The sequence below is a fragment of the Lutjanus erythropterus genome, chromosome 6, assembly GCF_056507025.1.
Source record: "Lutjanus erythropterus isolate fLutEry1 chromosome 6, fLutEry1.hap2, whole genome shotgun sequence".
NCBI lineage: Eukaryota > Metazoa > Chordata > Actinopteri > Lutjaniformes > Lutjanidae > Lutjanus > Lutjanus erythropterus.
In genome coordinates, this window is record NC_139322.1 from 17,120,516 (window position 1) to 17,137,724 (window position 17,209).

Below are 17,209 nucleotides of genomic sequence, written 5' to 3' on the forward strand. Positions count from 1 at the left end.
CTAGATTGTTTTGGTGTGAGTTGCAGAGTTTTGGAGATATTGGCCGCAGAGATGTCTGCCCTCTCTTCGATATAATGGGACTAAACAGCACTCAGCTTGTGGTGCTCAAAGCCCCCAAAAAATCCATTTGAAAAATTCAAAACCAGTATCTTTTTCCAGAAATCATGACCTGGTTACTCAAGATAACCACAGACCTCGTTGTGAGCAGTTTCGTGTAGGGACTATTTTCTTTCTGCAGTAGAATCTACTGGTATTACTTTAGATTCTACCAAAAACTACTTTATTTCTATTAGAAAGAAAGTAGTTTCTAAATTAAACTGCTCACATCAAGGTCTGGATTATCTTGAATGACTGCATAATGATCTTTGGGAAGAGACAACGGTTTTGATTTTTTTCAAATGTATTTTTTGTGCTTTGGGCACCACAAGCTGAGTGCCATTTAGTCTCATTATACTGGAGAGAAGGAAGACACGGTGATACGACCGATATCTGAAAAACTCTCCAACTCACACCAAAAAAATCAAGATGGATAAATAGCACTACAGGCCAGGGGGAAAATGTATCTATATATAATGTATGTATCTATTCCAGATAGCTCCTGAAATAACTTCTTCAAACAATACCTGCATCTGATCCTATTTGTGCCCATATTTAGATTTTAAAAAAGACTTCTGCATGGTTTTGCTCACAGCCAATCACTGCAAACTTTCTTAAATTTAATGCGATGTGTAATTGGCCCACTACTGCAGCTGCTACAACCCATACAGTTTGTGGTGTGGTTAAGTCGAGCATGGTGTATTTGATGGAGCTGGCAGCTCAGTGTGCCAAGATGCCACCAAAACGTTTGGAAATATGGCTGAGGAAGTGTGGGGTGAGTTGAGCCAGTTTTTTTTCTTGAAGTGTCAGTAATGTCCTTAAGATATCTACATATATTTCAGGATGTGGTGCATCACTGGGAATAATCACTTTGAACCTACTAAACATTTTTCAAAATATGATTTTCCAAAACAAAGTAGACTCTTGGCTCAACTTGCTTCCTATGAGGGGTAAGTTGAGCCGAGGGAGATGATAAGTTGAGCCACATGGGTGTTTCTCTTTATGCCAGCCTCAGTAATTTTCCTGGGAAGATTATTAATATTCCCTATTTTCATTATACACACTGAGACTAACCTGCCTTTTCCTCTCTGATCCAGCTTGCAGGGACATCAGTGTCATTTGAAATATCCGTTAACAACATTTCATGGCACTTAGACTGTGAAACATTGCAGCTAGATTTTTTTATATGGTCTGCAAGCTCAGTTTCTTCATCGAAGATTTGATTGGCATGTCCTGTTCTCTTATACCCTGTTCATTCCTAGTGATAAAATGTAAGAATGCAATGTAGTCCTAATAAAAATCATGTGGAGGCGAGTTTAGCAAGTTTAGTCTCTGGTACAACTTCCCCCAGGTCTTTTGGCTCAAATTATTCTGCCATTTTAACAAACTTGTATTATCCAGTTGTTTAGAGCTAACATCAGGCTAGTTATCCTGATATTGTAACTTCCTAAAACACGCATAAAATTTTTTCAAAGATGTCTGTAATTGACCCTTCCTAAGTCCAGTACCCTTTTGTTCTGTGCAGTTGACATATACCACTTTAGCAAACTTTTTTACACTGGTCAATTTTCTCCTTTTTTTTCTGTAAAAGTGGCATAAAGTCCTATTTTAAGTTAGCTAACGCTAGCAAGATGCTAACTATGAAGCTAGCTAATGATTGATGTAGATTAGTTAACTACTTAGCTAGCATTTTGCTAAAATTAGCTAAATTAACACGTGGATATATGTCACTTTTACAGGTCCCCCAAATTCTAAATTTATTTTTCCTTTCAACATAACATATCTAAGTACATGAAACAGGAAAGGAGGTGCTAAACTTGTTCAGCTCCTTCAACATAATGAAATCACTTTGAGGGTAAAAAGAACATACTTTTTTTAATATATATATATATACACACACAAATGTGCTTACCACTTATCCCATAGGCCTCTCTTCATCACAGTTAGTAAAATGGATGACTCTTTAAAAATGTGCGGTCACATGACCAATTTTGTCTGTGGTTGCCTAGAAACAAGTGGTGGCTCAACTTTCCCACAGGCTTGAATCACCCCGCTCTCCCCTATACAACACGCATGAGGCGTCTGATAAAAATAAAGACATGAAAAGCAGGATTATTTCAGGAACGGGTATCGAAAAAAGTAGGAAAAAAAGGTATCAAATGAAGTACTGGTAATACTGGTGTTGGTATCACTGTACCCAGCCCTAATAAAAACCCATAGCCCCACCCTCCCACCATGACACCAGTCACTTTCTATTCACCATCACCTCAACCCCCCTCTGTGTGTTTGCAGAAACAGGGTGAAGCTGCCCCCTGGATGCTTCTCTCCACTCACTCTTACAAACTTTTATCTGACTGGAAGAGCGCTACCCAGAGAACAGCCTCCGCCCTGGAGATGAGCCAGGCTCTGTGTGTGCTTACCTCAGGCAGGGTGGAGGGCTCCGGGCCCTCGGGGGCCTCTTCCACTTCCATGTCCAACCCTTCTGAGCGCAGCGGGGGTGCCCCAGCCCGCAGACCGGGGGACTCCAGGGGCCGAGGCTCAGAGGGGTGCAGTGGCGTGGGTGGAGTGGGTGGGCAGTATGCTGATGTTGTTGATGATGGTGGTGGTGGTGATGGTGGAAGATGAGGAGGAAGAAGAGGAAGAGGAGGAGGAGGAGAGGAGCCAGCCCCCTGTTTGTTATGAATAGTGGCCCCCGTGGCCCCTGGCCGGAGCGTGCTGCAGTAGTTGTTGGAGCGGAGCCCTGAGGAGCACAGGAAACGAGTCTCACCCACCCACTCACGTACAACTGCAACTCTGCTAGCAGCTGGCCACCAGAACACAACGGGAGAGAGTGGGCAGGGGGGCACACAGAGGCTGCCAGTGCTGCACTATCAAACACTATGGAGAGGGGGAGGAAGAAAAACTCTGAAGTTTCACTTTCCACCAGCCGAGGGGAAAGGGTTAGGGCTTCTCTTCTCTCTTTCTCTCTCTTTTTCTTTCGCTCCTCTGCTCTCCTTCTCCTTCCACCCACATGCGTGCGCAGAGGATGGCAGCGTGTGTGTTTTGTGAGAGTGTGTGTGTGTGCATGTGCTGTGTGAGCGAGTAAAATGCATATAAGGAGAGGGCTTGAGGATCCTCTGTAGCGTGGAGGGAGATTGTTTTGGAGAGGAGCCATCTTGCAGCTCAAGTGAAGACTTTTTGTACACGCAGGGTAAAGGACGACTACATCGACCATGTAAGATGTTTACCAGCAACAAGTTAAGGCACGATGGATAAAGAATTTCAAATTTCTCACAGAGCCTTTCACTCTGCACAAGTATTCACACATTTTTCTGCTACATTAACGTCACCATTTGCTGCTACTGAGCGTGCACATGAATCAACGTATAATGTGCAGGCTATTCTCAGAGGTGACAAAAATATGCACATTCTTTACTCAAGTAGAAGTACTGATTCAACTTCTTTACTCAAGTCAAAGTGAAAAAGTACAGGCTCTGAAATGTACTCAAAGTATAAAAGTAATAAGCAGCCATCTGAAGGACATTTCTAACAACTGTTTCTGTGCAAAACAAACTGTACCTCACCTTTCTCTGCTGTTGAATATCCTTTGTCTGTTTTGTCTTGTTGCGTCTTTACGTAGTTTTTTGTCTTGTTGTGTCTTTTTTGTCCTGTTTTATCTTTATGTAATGTCTTTTACCTTTTAAGTCTGCTGCATCGTTTTTTGTCTTTTTACATTTTTTGTGGGTTTTTTTCAGTTTTGTTACATCTTTTATGTCATTGTCAGTGTAGTTTTTGTCTTGTTACTTTGTGTTATATGCACTGACGGATACACGAAGGAATCATTCTTGCCCATTTTTAATGCCTTTTTATGTCCTTTATGTTGTTTCTCGTCTTTTTTATGTGTTAAGTCTTTTAAAATTTTGTTACCTCTTTTACATTGTTTTTTGTTTTCTTATGTCTTGTTACATCTTTTTCATCTTGTAACATGCTGTTCATCTTACACCAAAGGACCACCCTTTCTGTGTTAATATGTATCCTCTAACGCCTTGTTCCATTTTTATGTATTCTTACGTCTTTTATGTGATGCTTTGACTTATTACAAAGTTTTCATCTTGTTACGTCTGTTGTACTTGCTATGCTCAGATGGATACACTAAGGAATCATCTTTTCTATGTGTTATTGTCCTATCCTTTGAGGTTAAATGTTGCATAAGCAACACACAATGATGCAAAATAAAAATAATCAATAATTTAATACATTAAATCTAGTAATGAGACTGTTTTGGAAATGTAGGGAGTAGAGAGTACAAATATTTGTGTTAAAATGTGGGAGTAAAAGTGGAAATTTGCCTGAAAAAGAAATACTGAAGTAACAAACAGACACCTGAAAAGACTACTTCAGTACAGTAACAAATTCTTTGTACTTTGCAGAAACAAGTATTTGTATTTTGTTACTCCCCATCTCTGGTTATTCTGGTGTGCGTGTGTGTGTGTGTGTGTGTGTGTGTGTTTGTGTATACGGGTATGTGCAAGTGTGGGCAGCGTTTTGGGGAATGTCTCCAGAGTTATGCAGTGGGTTAGCCATTCATTGCCCTCCTCTGCACAACGGACAGAATCACACAACCATGAGGCTCGACCGTGGACGGATTCCTGGAATGTTAAACTACCGCGCCCGACACTCCCCACTCCCACTTACTGAGAACACACACAAATGCTTAACTCCCCATCTCCTCTTCCCCACCCCCGGCAGTGACGGGAGGAACAACATTAAGAGGCAAATGGAGGCAGAGAGCAAAGTGATGAGCTACAGGTGAGCGGCAGCAGCTCATTAACAAATGGAGTTCTGGCAGTGGGTACTTCTTAAGAAAGGACTACGTCAACTGGGTTAAACAAGCCGCTTGAAGAACTCCAACATACGACTGCAATTTTTGCAATCTTGTCTCACTGAGTTTAATATTGCAGTCGTGTCTGGCAAGCTGTAAAGAATACAAATAACAGCAGGCTGACTCACTGCACAGTGACAAGAGTGAAAGAAACAGGAAGAAAAATACATGAAGGTGGAATAACTGAATTACTTAAACACAGAATGGCTGCAGAAGAACTAAAACACAACCTACGTGCTCTCCTCCACCTGCTATCAGAATAGGGTCAAGACCCATTAGTTCTACTTAGGCTTTAGGGAGGCAATTAGTGCAAGGACTAAACAACTGCCAATAGCTCATCAACTAAAACTTGGTAAGTCTGTTAGGAGGAAATGGCAAGATAGGATTGGTGTTGACTCCATGGTGAGAAGGGCCTGTTAACAGTAACCTTTGGATAATTATACTGTACTCTCCTTTTATTGTCTTAAAAACTATGACGTAAGGATGTAAGAGATGTTTGGAGAAGTGTCAGCAGTTCCAAAACATTTCGATATAAAGTGGATTAAGTGAACTTTAATGGGAAATCCAACAACCAGACTGAAAGTTTTTACCATCTCCTGTACGAGTTACCAACCCGAGTTACCAACCTACTGTTTTTTTAACATTCTAATTTTTCGTGACTTTGTCAGTTAATTTATTTCTGATGACTTCCTATCGTTGTTGTTGTTTCTGTTTTAATTAGATCCAGACAAATATATTGTTCCAATATGTCTTTTTCCCCAGAACATAATGAAGACTGTTTTTATTTAACTATATTTTTTCATTTTATAAGGAACATTTTATGTATACTTAATACTTTCTCAATTATGTTTTTCTATTTGTGTTTCTTTATTTATAGTTATTATTACTATTAAGTACCAGTGAAAGTTTACTGTGTCAGTGCCCTAATCTCATCTTGTTTGACTGTATATCTTCAATTAAATATCTTTGTCATAAGTGTTTGATAACCGCATTTGAGGGATCATTGCAAAAAAATGTGTCTTTATGTATATGTTTAATATTCTTTATATTATGTTCTGCATAAAGAATATCAGCAGATCTATCAATATCAGTTTTTTTACATAGTATTATTATTGGCACCATCCCCAACAATCCAGTATAATTTGGGCTCTAGTTTTAATTTGTGCTTTTTAAAAATATGTATCCAGGTCCAAGAGGACCACAGTCAAAAGCACCCAATTCCGCCTATGCAGGTTTTAAGAGATGGGAGTATTTACTGAGGTCATGTTTGCCATGGGTCCTAATTTATCATTTATCAGGGCGGTTAGGAGCACTGTGACATTCATTTTGAAGGAGACAGACACAGATGTATAAATGCTATAACTGCCTGTAGTGTGTCTAAACACCATTCAATTTACATTATGTGCAAATTGAAAAATATAAATATGAACTGAATATATTCAACCTTTATTTTGACACAGGGTCGTACATTTGCGCACTGGTATTTATGTAATGTTACGTAAACAGACAGACCAAGACTGCCAGGATGAAAATGCAACTAAATGCAATAACTCAGGAAACAATTTAACAATTTCTTCAAAAAAGTAAAATAATAATAAAATAAGGTCTCTATAAACTTAATATAGATAGACAACTAAAATAAACAAACAAAAAGTCTTGAAGTTTGGGCTTATTGTAATTATTTTGGGGTCAAATGACCATGGTTGGTTTCACCATATAAATATAACACAAATTCTGTTTACTTGAAGATACTGAAAACTAATTGATACCAAAATCAAAGGATGGAAAATAAGCTTTTAAGCACTAATGGGATGAAATGAAAGCTTCAATTTGTATCAAAGCAACATATATATTTATTTTACAGAATATGTAAATTAACTGTAACTTTCCTATAATAGTTATAATTAGTTTTTTGTCAGATGTCATTAAATACATTAATGTTTAGAGAAGAACTAAGGTGACATTTTGCTATAATTCTTGCAGTGGTTTATTCTCGTTGGTAGACCTTGTATGACTAAGCTGGTAGGATGAGGGTCAAAAAACGAGGCAGGGGGTATGACACTGCCATATAGGATCCAACTTTTAAATCTAAAAAGTCTCTTTCCACTAGATTGACAAAATGTGTGTCACAATCCTAAACAAAAATCATAAATCCTCTGGAGAGCAGCAGCGGAGCCGCTGGGAGCTACACCGCGGGGTGAGTCAATTTTCAAAAGTAGATGTGAAGTGATGAGAGCAGGCGGTGGAGAGAAAAGTTCAATAATGTCAGTATGATCCTTATAGTTAATTGGATGTTCCTTACAGCCGGTACGCGGTGGCGGTGTGGACAGGTGCGCGGGGATGGTCCGGCAAAATCCATTGTCTGGCATTGATTGTCTGACGCACAAAGGGGTAGCAGGGGCCAAATCCCAATGATCTTAATTGGATTCGGGAGGCTGATTGACATACAGACTGTATTTTGGCATTCCACATGCTAGGAGGACGCAGTCCGTGACCCATGCAAAGGATAGAGAAGAGAGCCTCGCATTTGAATCACGAGCCTTATCAAAAGATGGAGGCCGGATCAAGTTTGACTTGATAAATGTAAAGAGAAAGAGAGATATTCAGTGGTTTAACTGTGACATTGATTCTCAGTTTGGGATGATTTTGGTTGTATGAATCTTTAGGAGGAAGATATTTTATTAAACAGTCAATTATACAGAAAAGAGAGAACAAGAAGAAGAGGAGGAGGAGGAGGAAGAGAAGGAGGGGGAGACAGAAGCTCTAAGTCAAGGCCTTTTGCTGATACTCAGTGGTCTCCCTTGAATTGGGCCAGGTGACCTTGCTCTACCTCCTCTCTGCCTAGATCAATACTTTCCCAGGATTTTAAACCAACATACTTTGATGCTCCACAGCCGAGGTAAAAGAGGGGGAAACGAGACAGGAGTGAGACAAATAAGGAGGAACTGCAGGAGCCGGCTGGCCAGAAGGGGAGGGAGAGTGTGAGGGATGAGTGTTAAGGAGGGGTGAAGGAGAAATGGATGGAGGGGAGGGAGGGATGGCGTGAGGGGGAGAACAGGAGGGAGAAAAGGACAGGAAGGATGTTAAGCAGGGGTGAAGGAGAAGCAGGGAGGAGAACAGGAGGAGGGAGGGGGGAAATAGGGCTGAATGAAGGGAGGGAGGGAGGCAGGGAGCAGCGATCTGTCAAACCATGCAGACTTATCCTCCGCCCAGTAATCTGAGGTACAGTGTTTGTTTATTTTCTGTCCTCATTTAGACACAGGGACAGACCCGGAGAAGGAGGGAGGGGAGGTTGTTGGCCATCTCGACAAGCCCATTTCCCCAACCCCTATTGTGTAGGGAATTCAAAATAGGGTTTGGCTAACCAAAAAACCTCCCCGAGGTTTCTTTGGTGACAACTGAAATACAGCCATAAGACTTATTCAATGTGTTTTTTCTATGCAGGGAGCAAATGATTAACATTCTCTGAATTCTCTAAATTTCCTATTCATATAGTCAAGGCTGGGTGTATCTGTAAAGTGTGAGTGTGCATCAAAAAGCCTCTTCTTCTCTTTTCTGGAGCTTGTGAGGCTGTCTATCTGTGCTGTGACAGCATCTGATTCTCCTCTTTAAGCCAACAGAAACATCTCAATCCCACACACTTAACACTTGCACAAAAGGGGTGATGTGATGTGACGTGCGCTCGCGAGCGCGAATGTGCAACCGCGAACGTGCGTTTCGGTCTATTCAGTCCCGGCCCTGTCTTTTATACTGTAGGTGAGTGGGGCTCAACTCAAAAGGCACGACGATGCTCGGAGTTGTACCCTTCCTTTGCTTTTCTTCTGCTCACAAAGAACAGGCAGAACTCGGGACAAAAGATCCAATTACTAGCCAGTAAAAGCAAAGAAACACAAACACACGAGTTGCGCGCACACACACACACACACACACACACACACACACAGAGAAATGTGCCCACGCGGACATGGACTCAAGCAAATATACGCTCACGCTGGCACACACACATGTAGACACACTGACAGTTTAACACCCTCACTGAAAGCAAAAAAACTGACTGAACGAAGAAAAATCTCTTGTTAACGTGGGTAAATTAAGCACAAATAAGGATGTTTCATATTGATATGATTAGAAAATGGTTTATTCTAAAGTAAATTAAAAATTATAGCTTGCATAAGAGTTACTTTACTACTTTGGTGGTGTGATATTCAGACACCTTGCAGGGGTGAGGACAGTTGGTGAAGGCTTAAAGCACATAAGCATAAAATTATTCACATAGAGGTTGCACTCTAATGGCTGATCACAAAAAATGAAATTTAATAGCAAACAAACACTTGAATAAAGCTTAAAGGAACAGTTTGATTTTTTTTTAAAGTATTGTTGTATGAGATATTTATCCATAGTCAGTGGATTACCTACAGTACATGCCAACTGATACTTCCCCCGTTTCAAGAAACAGACAGGAGTACCATGTTTGAAGCTAAGCAACTGCTATGGAAAGGGTCAGCAGCAAAACGTAGTTTAGCCACTTAAAAAAGGTCCAACTAAAAAAAAAAAATTATATCGCTTCATGTGTATGCTGTATTTTGAATAGTTAACTCCACAGGCATAATTTCTAATTTTACCTTTCAAAACATGCTGCTGGTCCCCTCTGACTCGATCTGTTAGATTATTTGTGTTATTGTGTGACTTTGGTGGACAGTTTGGATTCACCAAAGTCACACTATAATATGAACAAACAGGTCAAAGCAGCGGTAACCAGCAACTCCCATGTTCTGCACGGTAAAATCATAGTTTTTGCCAGTGAAGTCTGGTTGAGCTGGAGAGGGCCATACTTGGCTAAAATGAGGACGGCTTCCCAGTGGAAAAGGCTGTCTGAAGCAGGTGAAGCGATGATAATATTCTAAACAGAGCTTACTTTTAAACTGATAAAGATTTTTGTAGGTGGGCCTTTTTTAAAGTGGCTAAAATACTGCTGACCCTGTCCACAGCAGCACATTACTTTTGTGCTGGTGTCCATACTGCCATCTACTGCGAGTCATACACTGATACCTCACACAACCTCACTTCAAAAAACTTTCTCTTTAAATTTCAATATTTTTCTAATCTTTTTTATCTCACATGTCAACGAAATTCACGATCACAATGTGAATGTTTGACTTGTTATTTGTAAGGACACACTTAAAAAATACGACTTATTTTGAAGGTGCTTTTAGCAGGATGTGGAGGTTTTGTGCCGTCGTTGAGTAGAGCAAATTGCTTCATCATTATCAGTGCTGAAACACAGTTAGTAAATAATATCTGAACAGTTGCTGCAGTTCTGTTGTGTTATTTTGCTGCTGTGAAATGCAGCCGTAGACCCACTGATACACACAAAGAAACTGTCACATAAAACCAAACAAATTTTCTCACGACAGCAAGAGCGATCCCAGCAAAATGTTCTCTCACTGAGTCACCGCCGACTAGTCATCACTGGCATCGCCACACAAACCCTTTACACACACTCAAGTGGCACCACACACATGCACACACACAAACACACATGCATTCAGAGTTATCCAAATACAGTGGCTGATGAGGGAAAATACTCTGCAGAGGAAGAGGATACTCATGTCAACAGCGGTCAAGCCTGTATGTTTTATGTCTCGCAGGTGACCACATGAGCAGGTACTCAAAAATACACTGGCAGAGTCGAAGCAGTTTAGGTTTCTCTGAGTTGTAAGTTATAATGAGGCATGTGGCTGGCTGGGTGTGCGTGTGTGTAACAATCAGTGTGAGCGCAGTGTTAGTAAATATGACTTACAAGACAGGGAGTGTCCTCCTTTGGGCAGGTACTCGTACAGTAAGGGGTTATCATCTCCCATCATCTCAGCCCGCAGCGACAGCAGGCTGTTCTTACTCATCAGCGCCGCCTTCAGATTGGCTACAGATGAGATTGTCCCTCCACCGGCTCCTCCCCCGGCCTCCTCCGATTCGCTGGGACCCAGGTAGCTGGGCTCTGTGGTGAGAGCCTCCTCCTGTTTGAGGAAGAAGTCGAGGCGTTCGCCGCGGCTGTCTGAGCTGTTGGGTTCGGTCACGTCTGCCCCTAAACGGAGATGAAGTAAGAGAGGATGGGTTAGACTCTTCAGTGGTTTCCAGTCAGAAAAAGGCTGGCTGTCTGGCGGCAAAATAAACCAGTGAAAGTATTCTACATAAAGTGTACACTTAAAGTGATATTGATTGTTCTAGGTAGGCCTTTTTTTATGTGGCTAAAATACATTTTGCTGCTAAACCTGTCCACCGCAGTACATTGCTTAACCTTTGTGCTGGTGCTGACTGACATCTATTGTAGCTTCTAGTAATCCAAACTACGCCTTCAAGATGTTTTTTGAACAACACAAACTGAAGCAGGGAAATTCAAGTAGGTGGTAAGGGACAATGCCTCAAAACATTTCACACAGGGCTGTTTCAACTTAATTTGAGGGATTACAAGCTTCTCTATACTGTAGGCTGAAAATGCTGCCACTCTTGAATTTGTGCTTTCAAAGGGGATAAAAGGGAATAGTGGTCAAACTAAAAAACCCTAACATTGTACTTGAATTGTTGTCGTTTTGTCAATTTAAAGATTTCACCCCGACAGTGATAGCAGCATGAGTGAAAATACACACACACACACAAAACACACCGTATTAAAACAATTCTTTCCTCTGAGCCGAGTCATCACTTACACCCAGTGTTTTTGGTTGCAACTACCAACACGTCACCGCTCTGATTCATCTCTCCTCCTCAACTCCCTAACATACCTCATCATCACCAGTCAACAAAAATACAGGGAGATCATAAGGAGACAGTAAGAGAGAGAAAGGCAGACACAGACGTGGTGTGTGTGAGTGTGTGTGTGTGTGTGTATGTGTGCGCGTTATGTCTGCTGCCTGCGTGAGTGTGTTTAGCCGTCAGTGTCGTTGAAAGCAGAGTGTGTAGAGAAGCTGTCAGCAGTAGACATGTCGCTGGAGGTTCCACTGTAGATCTACAACGAGACTGTCAGACCACACTGCTGACGACAGCTCCGCTCAACACACATGCAAACACACACACACACACACACACACACGGACGCAGAAACACACTTTCATTGCCTCCTAATTGACATTTAACTGATGACAGGTTGCTTTTCTCTAACAAAGACTTTGACAAAAATACACACATCACAGGCTTAGAGACTTTGAAAGAATGGCTTGTCTAAACCTAAAACAAACACTGAGTACTAATGCAGACTTGTGAATTGCCTTAAAGGGAAAGTTCAGATTATTTGATGTAGGATTGATTGAGGTCCTTATGGATAGTCTGTGTATTACCTACAGTAGATGGCAGAGAGGGGAACCAACATGGAAACTAAGTAAACTCCATTAGTAAAATCAGTGATTTTTCCATGCAGAACATGAGGTTGCTGGTCTACCGCTGCCTCCATCTGTTAGTTTGTTTGTGTTATTGTGTAACTTTAGTGAATCTGAACCTTTTAAACACAAACAAAGCAACAGATCGAGGCAGCAGTAGACCAACAACTCCCGTGTTCTGTTAAGTAAAACTGCTGATTTCAGCTATGGAGTTCACTTTGTAGAGAGCGATATATAGCTTATATACCAGCAGTTTCCTGTCAGAAAAGGCTGTCTGGGGGCGCCCCTGTAGCTCAGTTGGTAGAGCGCGCGCACCATGTATTGAGGCTGTCAGTCCTCTGCAGCGGCTGCCAGTTCGATTCCCACCTGAAGCCCATTTGCTGCGTGTCATCCCCTCTCTCTCTCTGCCCCCCTTCCTGTCGTATCTTCAGCCGTCCTATCATAATAAAGGCAAAAAGCCCCCAAAAAAAATCTTAAAAAAAAAAAAAAGAAAAGAAAAGGCTGTCTGGAAGGTGGCAGTTCCATTGCTTCGCTTCTGTGCTGGGGTTCCTCCCTGCTTCTCCTAACTGGGGATGTGTCAACCACCATCTACTGTAGTTAATTCACTGACTATCGATAAGTACCTCATCTATCCCCCACTCCAAAACATCCTAACTATGCCTTTAAAGGAGGGAGGTGTGTGTGCATAATTATGTGGACAGAAACCTTCTGACATCCTGATATATAAGCACAAAGCCCAAGCAGTGACAGCTGAAATCACACTTAAGGCTAATGGGGAATAAACAAAGTGAAGATGAGAAGAAACAGGGATGATGCGGGGGCGGCAGAGAACAGAAACGGGTGGAAAAGCGAAAAGAGGAAGAAAGAAGGGAGTGGAAGTGAGAGAACAAAATAGCCCTGTTGTCCATTTTAACTACAGTCAGGTAGTGCTAAGTGTTTCCTGTGCAGCCCGGTGCTCGTCTGCTGCAGGGGGAGTCAAGGTGACAGAGACAGTAGTTTGCCTCCACGTCTGGAATACCGATGGGTATGCAGCCTCTTCACAGTCTTCTGGGTCAATGTTGACCACTCTGTCTCACACACAGACTCACAGACACGGGCGCACTGTCAGTCATTTTTCATGCTCAGTATAGATAAATGATCGCAGATTGGATGAATGGATACACGCTCTGTATGCACAGTCGCACATACACGCATAGATCTGAAAGGTGTGGAGAGATACGAGAGAGATATTGAGGACGGGGGAAGGAGAGGGGGCACGACAGATAAGAGTGACACACATACGAAGTAATCAGCGGCCATCAAACTACGAGCAGACGCAGAGGAAGATATAAAAAGAGGAGATAAAGTAGGAGGAATGAAGAAAGAAGAGAAGAGAGGAGAGGAGGCACGGACTGAAAGAGAAAGAAAAGAAAAGGCAGGGGAGTGTAGAAGCGGGGGTGTTGAGCTGTGGAGGAAGATACACACAAAAACACACACGCATGCATCCACGCACACCCCCGCCCCACCCGCGCACACACACACACACACACACAAACGCACACAAAGTTAATTAAGGAGGGGGTGTAGGGGTTGGCGCAAGGGGCATGAGGTGCAGGAATTCATTAGAGCTCTGCCCCCTCCTTCAGTGGGCAGCCCAGCAGCCACAGGAGTCAATCAATAACATAGATCTGCTGTGGGCCAACAACAAACACACACGCACAAACACACACACAAGTACACGTATATGGAGAAAGGAGAGGCAGACAAATGGAAGGAGGAGGAAGCGAAGAGGAGAGAGAGAAAAGAGGGTCACCTCTGACCCCCATCTCCCTCCACTCATCTGTTCATTGGACGAGTGAATGACCCCTGACCACTTTTCCCAGCATCCCTTGGACACGTGCATCTACAGATGGAACATGTCCGCCCTCCTCACAGTCATACAGTAACAATGCTTCAGTCACACACACTGCAGATTAAATGGCAGGAGTTATGGAAAAGCCATTTCTTCATGATCGCCTCACACATGACACCAGAACAGTGAAGGTGATTTTTGTTTTCTCTGGTTTATGTTCGACTGTGCTGCTATCTGTTATTACTTAGTTAATCTAACTTTGACTATACTGTTTTTTATGTATGTCTGTATTGTAGTTCCGGACTAGAGGAAGATGAGAGGCACATCCATGTGCTTCTAATGGGGATCCTTAACCCTCTAGACCCCATAGCACCCTGAAGCGCCTATTCTATATTTCAATTTAGCATCTGGGAGGGTTTGTCATTTAAAAATCATTCCCAGTGTACTAAAACATGGAAAAAACAGTCAGCTTTGATTGTAGATACTTTAAATGAGTAATCTGCAATACTTTTACTGTAATAAATTCTAAAATGACCACGATATGTCATCAGAGATTAAGAAAACGTGCTAAATTGAAACACTGGCTTCTCTTGTAACAGCGCTACAGCCGCAGTGTACCCATCTGAAATTTCTATTCCAGGCTACATCAACCGTTTTAGTTTGGTCGTTTTGCATTAATTAAAGTTCAAATTAATGCTGAATATTTGCCGAATGCGTAAGTGTCTAAATATAGGTCGTAAGAAATTAACTGGAAATATATATTGTAACATAGAGATGTGTAATTTTTTTAGTTCTGGCTCTAACTGTTGGAGATGGACACTGTTTTCTGAGGAGAAGTAAGAGGAAAAGTTGGTAGGGATGACTTATCATATATATTGCCCAAAGCCCTACAAACAACACCACTATGGAAAACAATAAAGACATTGTCAATTTTGCACTCAAAAATCACATAGTCACCATCAGTGGACAGTGGAACCTCCCCAGCTGTCACCGTCAGAGGTGGACACTGTTTTCAAGAGGGAAGTGGGACCAAGAGTCAGCAGGGACAACTGACCAGGTTGGGACTTTTTCACATAAAAATTCAGTGATTTTGATCATACGAGTTGCCAAAAACACCACGTGCTGCCACACTACTGTTTAGCTTGGACATTTCTCCTTTGCTTTGAAAACTTGGGGTTATTCAGTCATCCTGTTGTTGTCGGATGTCTGAATGTTGACTCAGGAGGCCAATGGAGAAGAATGTTTCAGATTTATGTTATAAAATTGACCTAAAGTTACTTTTTCTTCTTTTAGGTAGACTGAAATTCATTTAATCATAGCTATTTACAGCAGTTTTAGTGCTACTTGCTGTTTTGTCTGGTGTTTTTTGAAATATGTTGAATTAAACTCCATCTACACGTGCCACACATTTGATATCAAAGAGGAAACTGTGTTTTGTTTCTTTTTTTTTTTTTTTTTTATTAAAACAACTTGTAAATGTCATTATCATTTTGTTTTGAGATGTTTGGGCTGAGTAGAAAAATGCTCATTTAAGTGAGGGTTCTCAGAGAACAGTAGAAACATTATGGGGCTTTGCTGGGGTCGGAATGGTAAAATAAACATTAACATAAACAGTCAAAATTGTGAAATTATGTGTCTCTGTTTTAGATGTTAGCGGAGGACTCACTTCTCTGTCCAGCTGACACTCTCTGCCATGCAACATACTGTACCCTGATTTCTGAGGATTTATCCACATTTCCGAGACTAAGCGTGAGATATTAGAAATTAGTATTCGACTGACCACAAATAGGCTTCCGCGCCAAATAATCGGAATATACTACATAATCCTCCTTCACTTATGTAAGCTTTATCGGGGCCTACATAGCTGGTGTGTTACTTAAACCTCATCCTGTTCTGACAGATAAAATCATTTACCACACCAGAAACAGTCGCACCTAATCCCATGCACGCAGCTTATGGATTTCATCATACGTGTGCCGGGTTTTGCTAAGGATTTGTAGACACACATATTGTGGTGTCTTTCAAAGGCAATAGGTTTATCTGGAGTTTTAGAGACACTGCGGTTACATCATTCCTTTATGCACATATGCTGAGTGTTAACATACCGGTTGTCATGAGACAACCTATGAATTTCAATGGCATGGGATATAGCTTTGAACTGCATGGTCAGATACAAAAAACAATAGCATTTTCCTCCTCTTTTTTTCCCCTCCTTTCTTCTGCCTTTACAGTGCAGCGGTCTCTGTACAGTGAAGGGAATTTTCATTTTCCCCTTCATAAAAGAGTCCGAATAATTTAGATTTCTGCTTTCTGAAGAGATCCTCCGTTTAATTTGGTTGCCATGGTAGCCGGGCACCCTTGGCTTCAACATTTATGCTAAATAAAACCCCCTTTTAAAAGGAGAGACAAATATGTGGAAATGGTGGTTCTCTTTGTTCATGTGTGTGTTTGCATTTGTGTGTGTGTGTGCACGTGTGAGCGATGCTGCAAGCTATGTGGGGGCTTGAGTGGGAAAAAGCAAAGGCGGAATAAGACTTGCCTTGGAATAAAAGATGTGTGTGTTGAACTATACTTCAAATGCGTTGTGAGGGATACTGCATTTATCATCCATTGAGAGAGTTACAGCTAATGGATAGAAGATACAGTTTTATGTGCTGTGGTTGGAGGCTGCACTGTATATCTGAGTGAAGTGTGTGTGTGTGTGTGTGTGTGTGTGTGTGTGTGTGTGTGTGTGTGTGTATGTGTGTGTGTGTGTGTGTGTGTGTGTCTGTGTCTGCGTGCGCGTTTCACAAGGGGAGTTGTGTTATTAGAGAGCGCACTTTGACGCAGTAAAGAGGAGGAGAGAGAAGGCCTGAAAAGGGAGGGAAGGGTCAGATGACCTGGTTTGACCTCTGATCTTCTGTTCTGATTGTGCTCAAGGAGTGTGTCCGTGTGTGTGTGTCCGTGTGTGTGTGTCCGTGTGTGTGTGTGTGTGTGTGTGTGTGTGTGTTTGTGCATGCCTCTCAACAAATGCCTTCTTCCCCTCTAAATGAAGCCAAATACTGTTGTGCG

The 17,209-nt window shown here is 41.8% G+C and overlaps 1 protein-coding gene across 3 annotated transcripts in view; it reads right to left on the reverse strand.

The window, feature by feature from the left end:
* zbtb46 (zinc finger and BTB domain containing 46) overlaps window positions 1-17,209 on the reverse strand; it is a 95,156-nt gene that overhangs the window by 11,808 nt on the left and 66,139 nt on the right. For 2 of the 3 annotated variants that reach the window (XM_084720918.1, XM_084720917.1), the window contains exons 4-5: window positions 10,758-11,039; window positions 2,517-2,836 (exon numbers count right to left, since the gene is read on the reverse strand). In XM_084720918.1, coding sequence (XP_084577044.1) covers window positions 2,517-2,836; window positions 10,758-11,039 — 602 coding nt within the window. The remainder of the gene's footprint in view (window positions 1-2,516; window positions 2,837-10,757; window positions 11,040-17,209) is intronic. The other variant, XM_084720919.1, reaches the window with a different exon arrangement.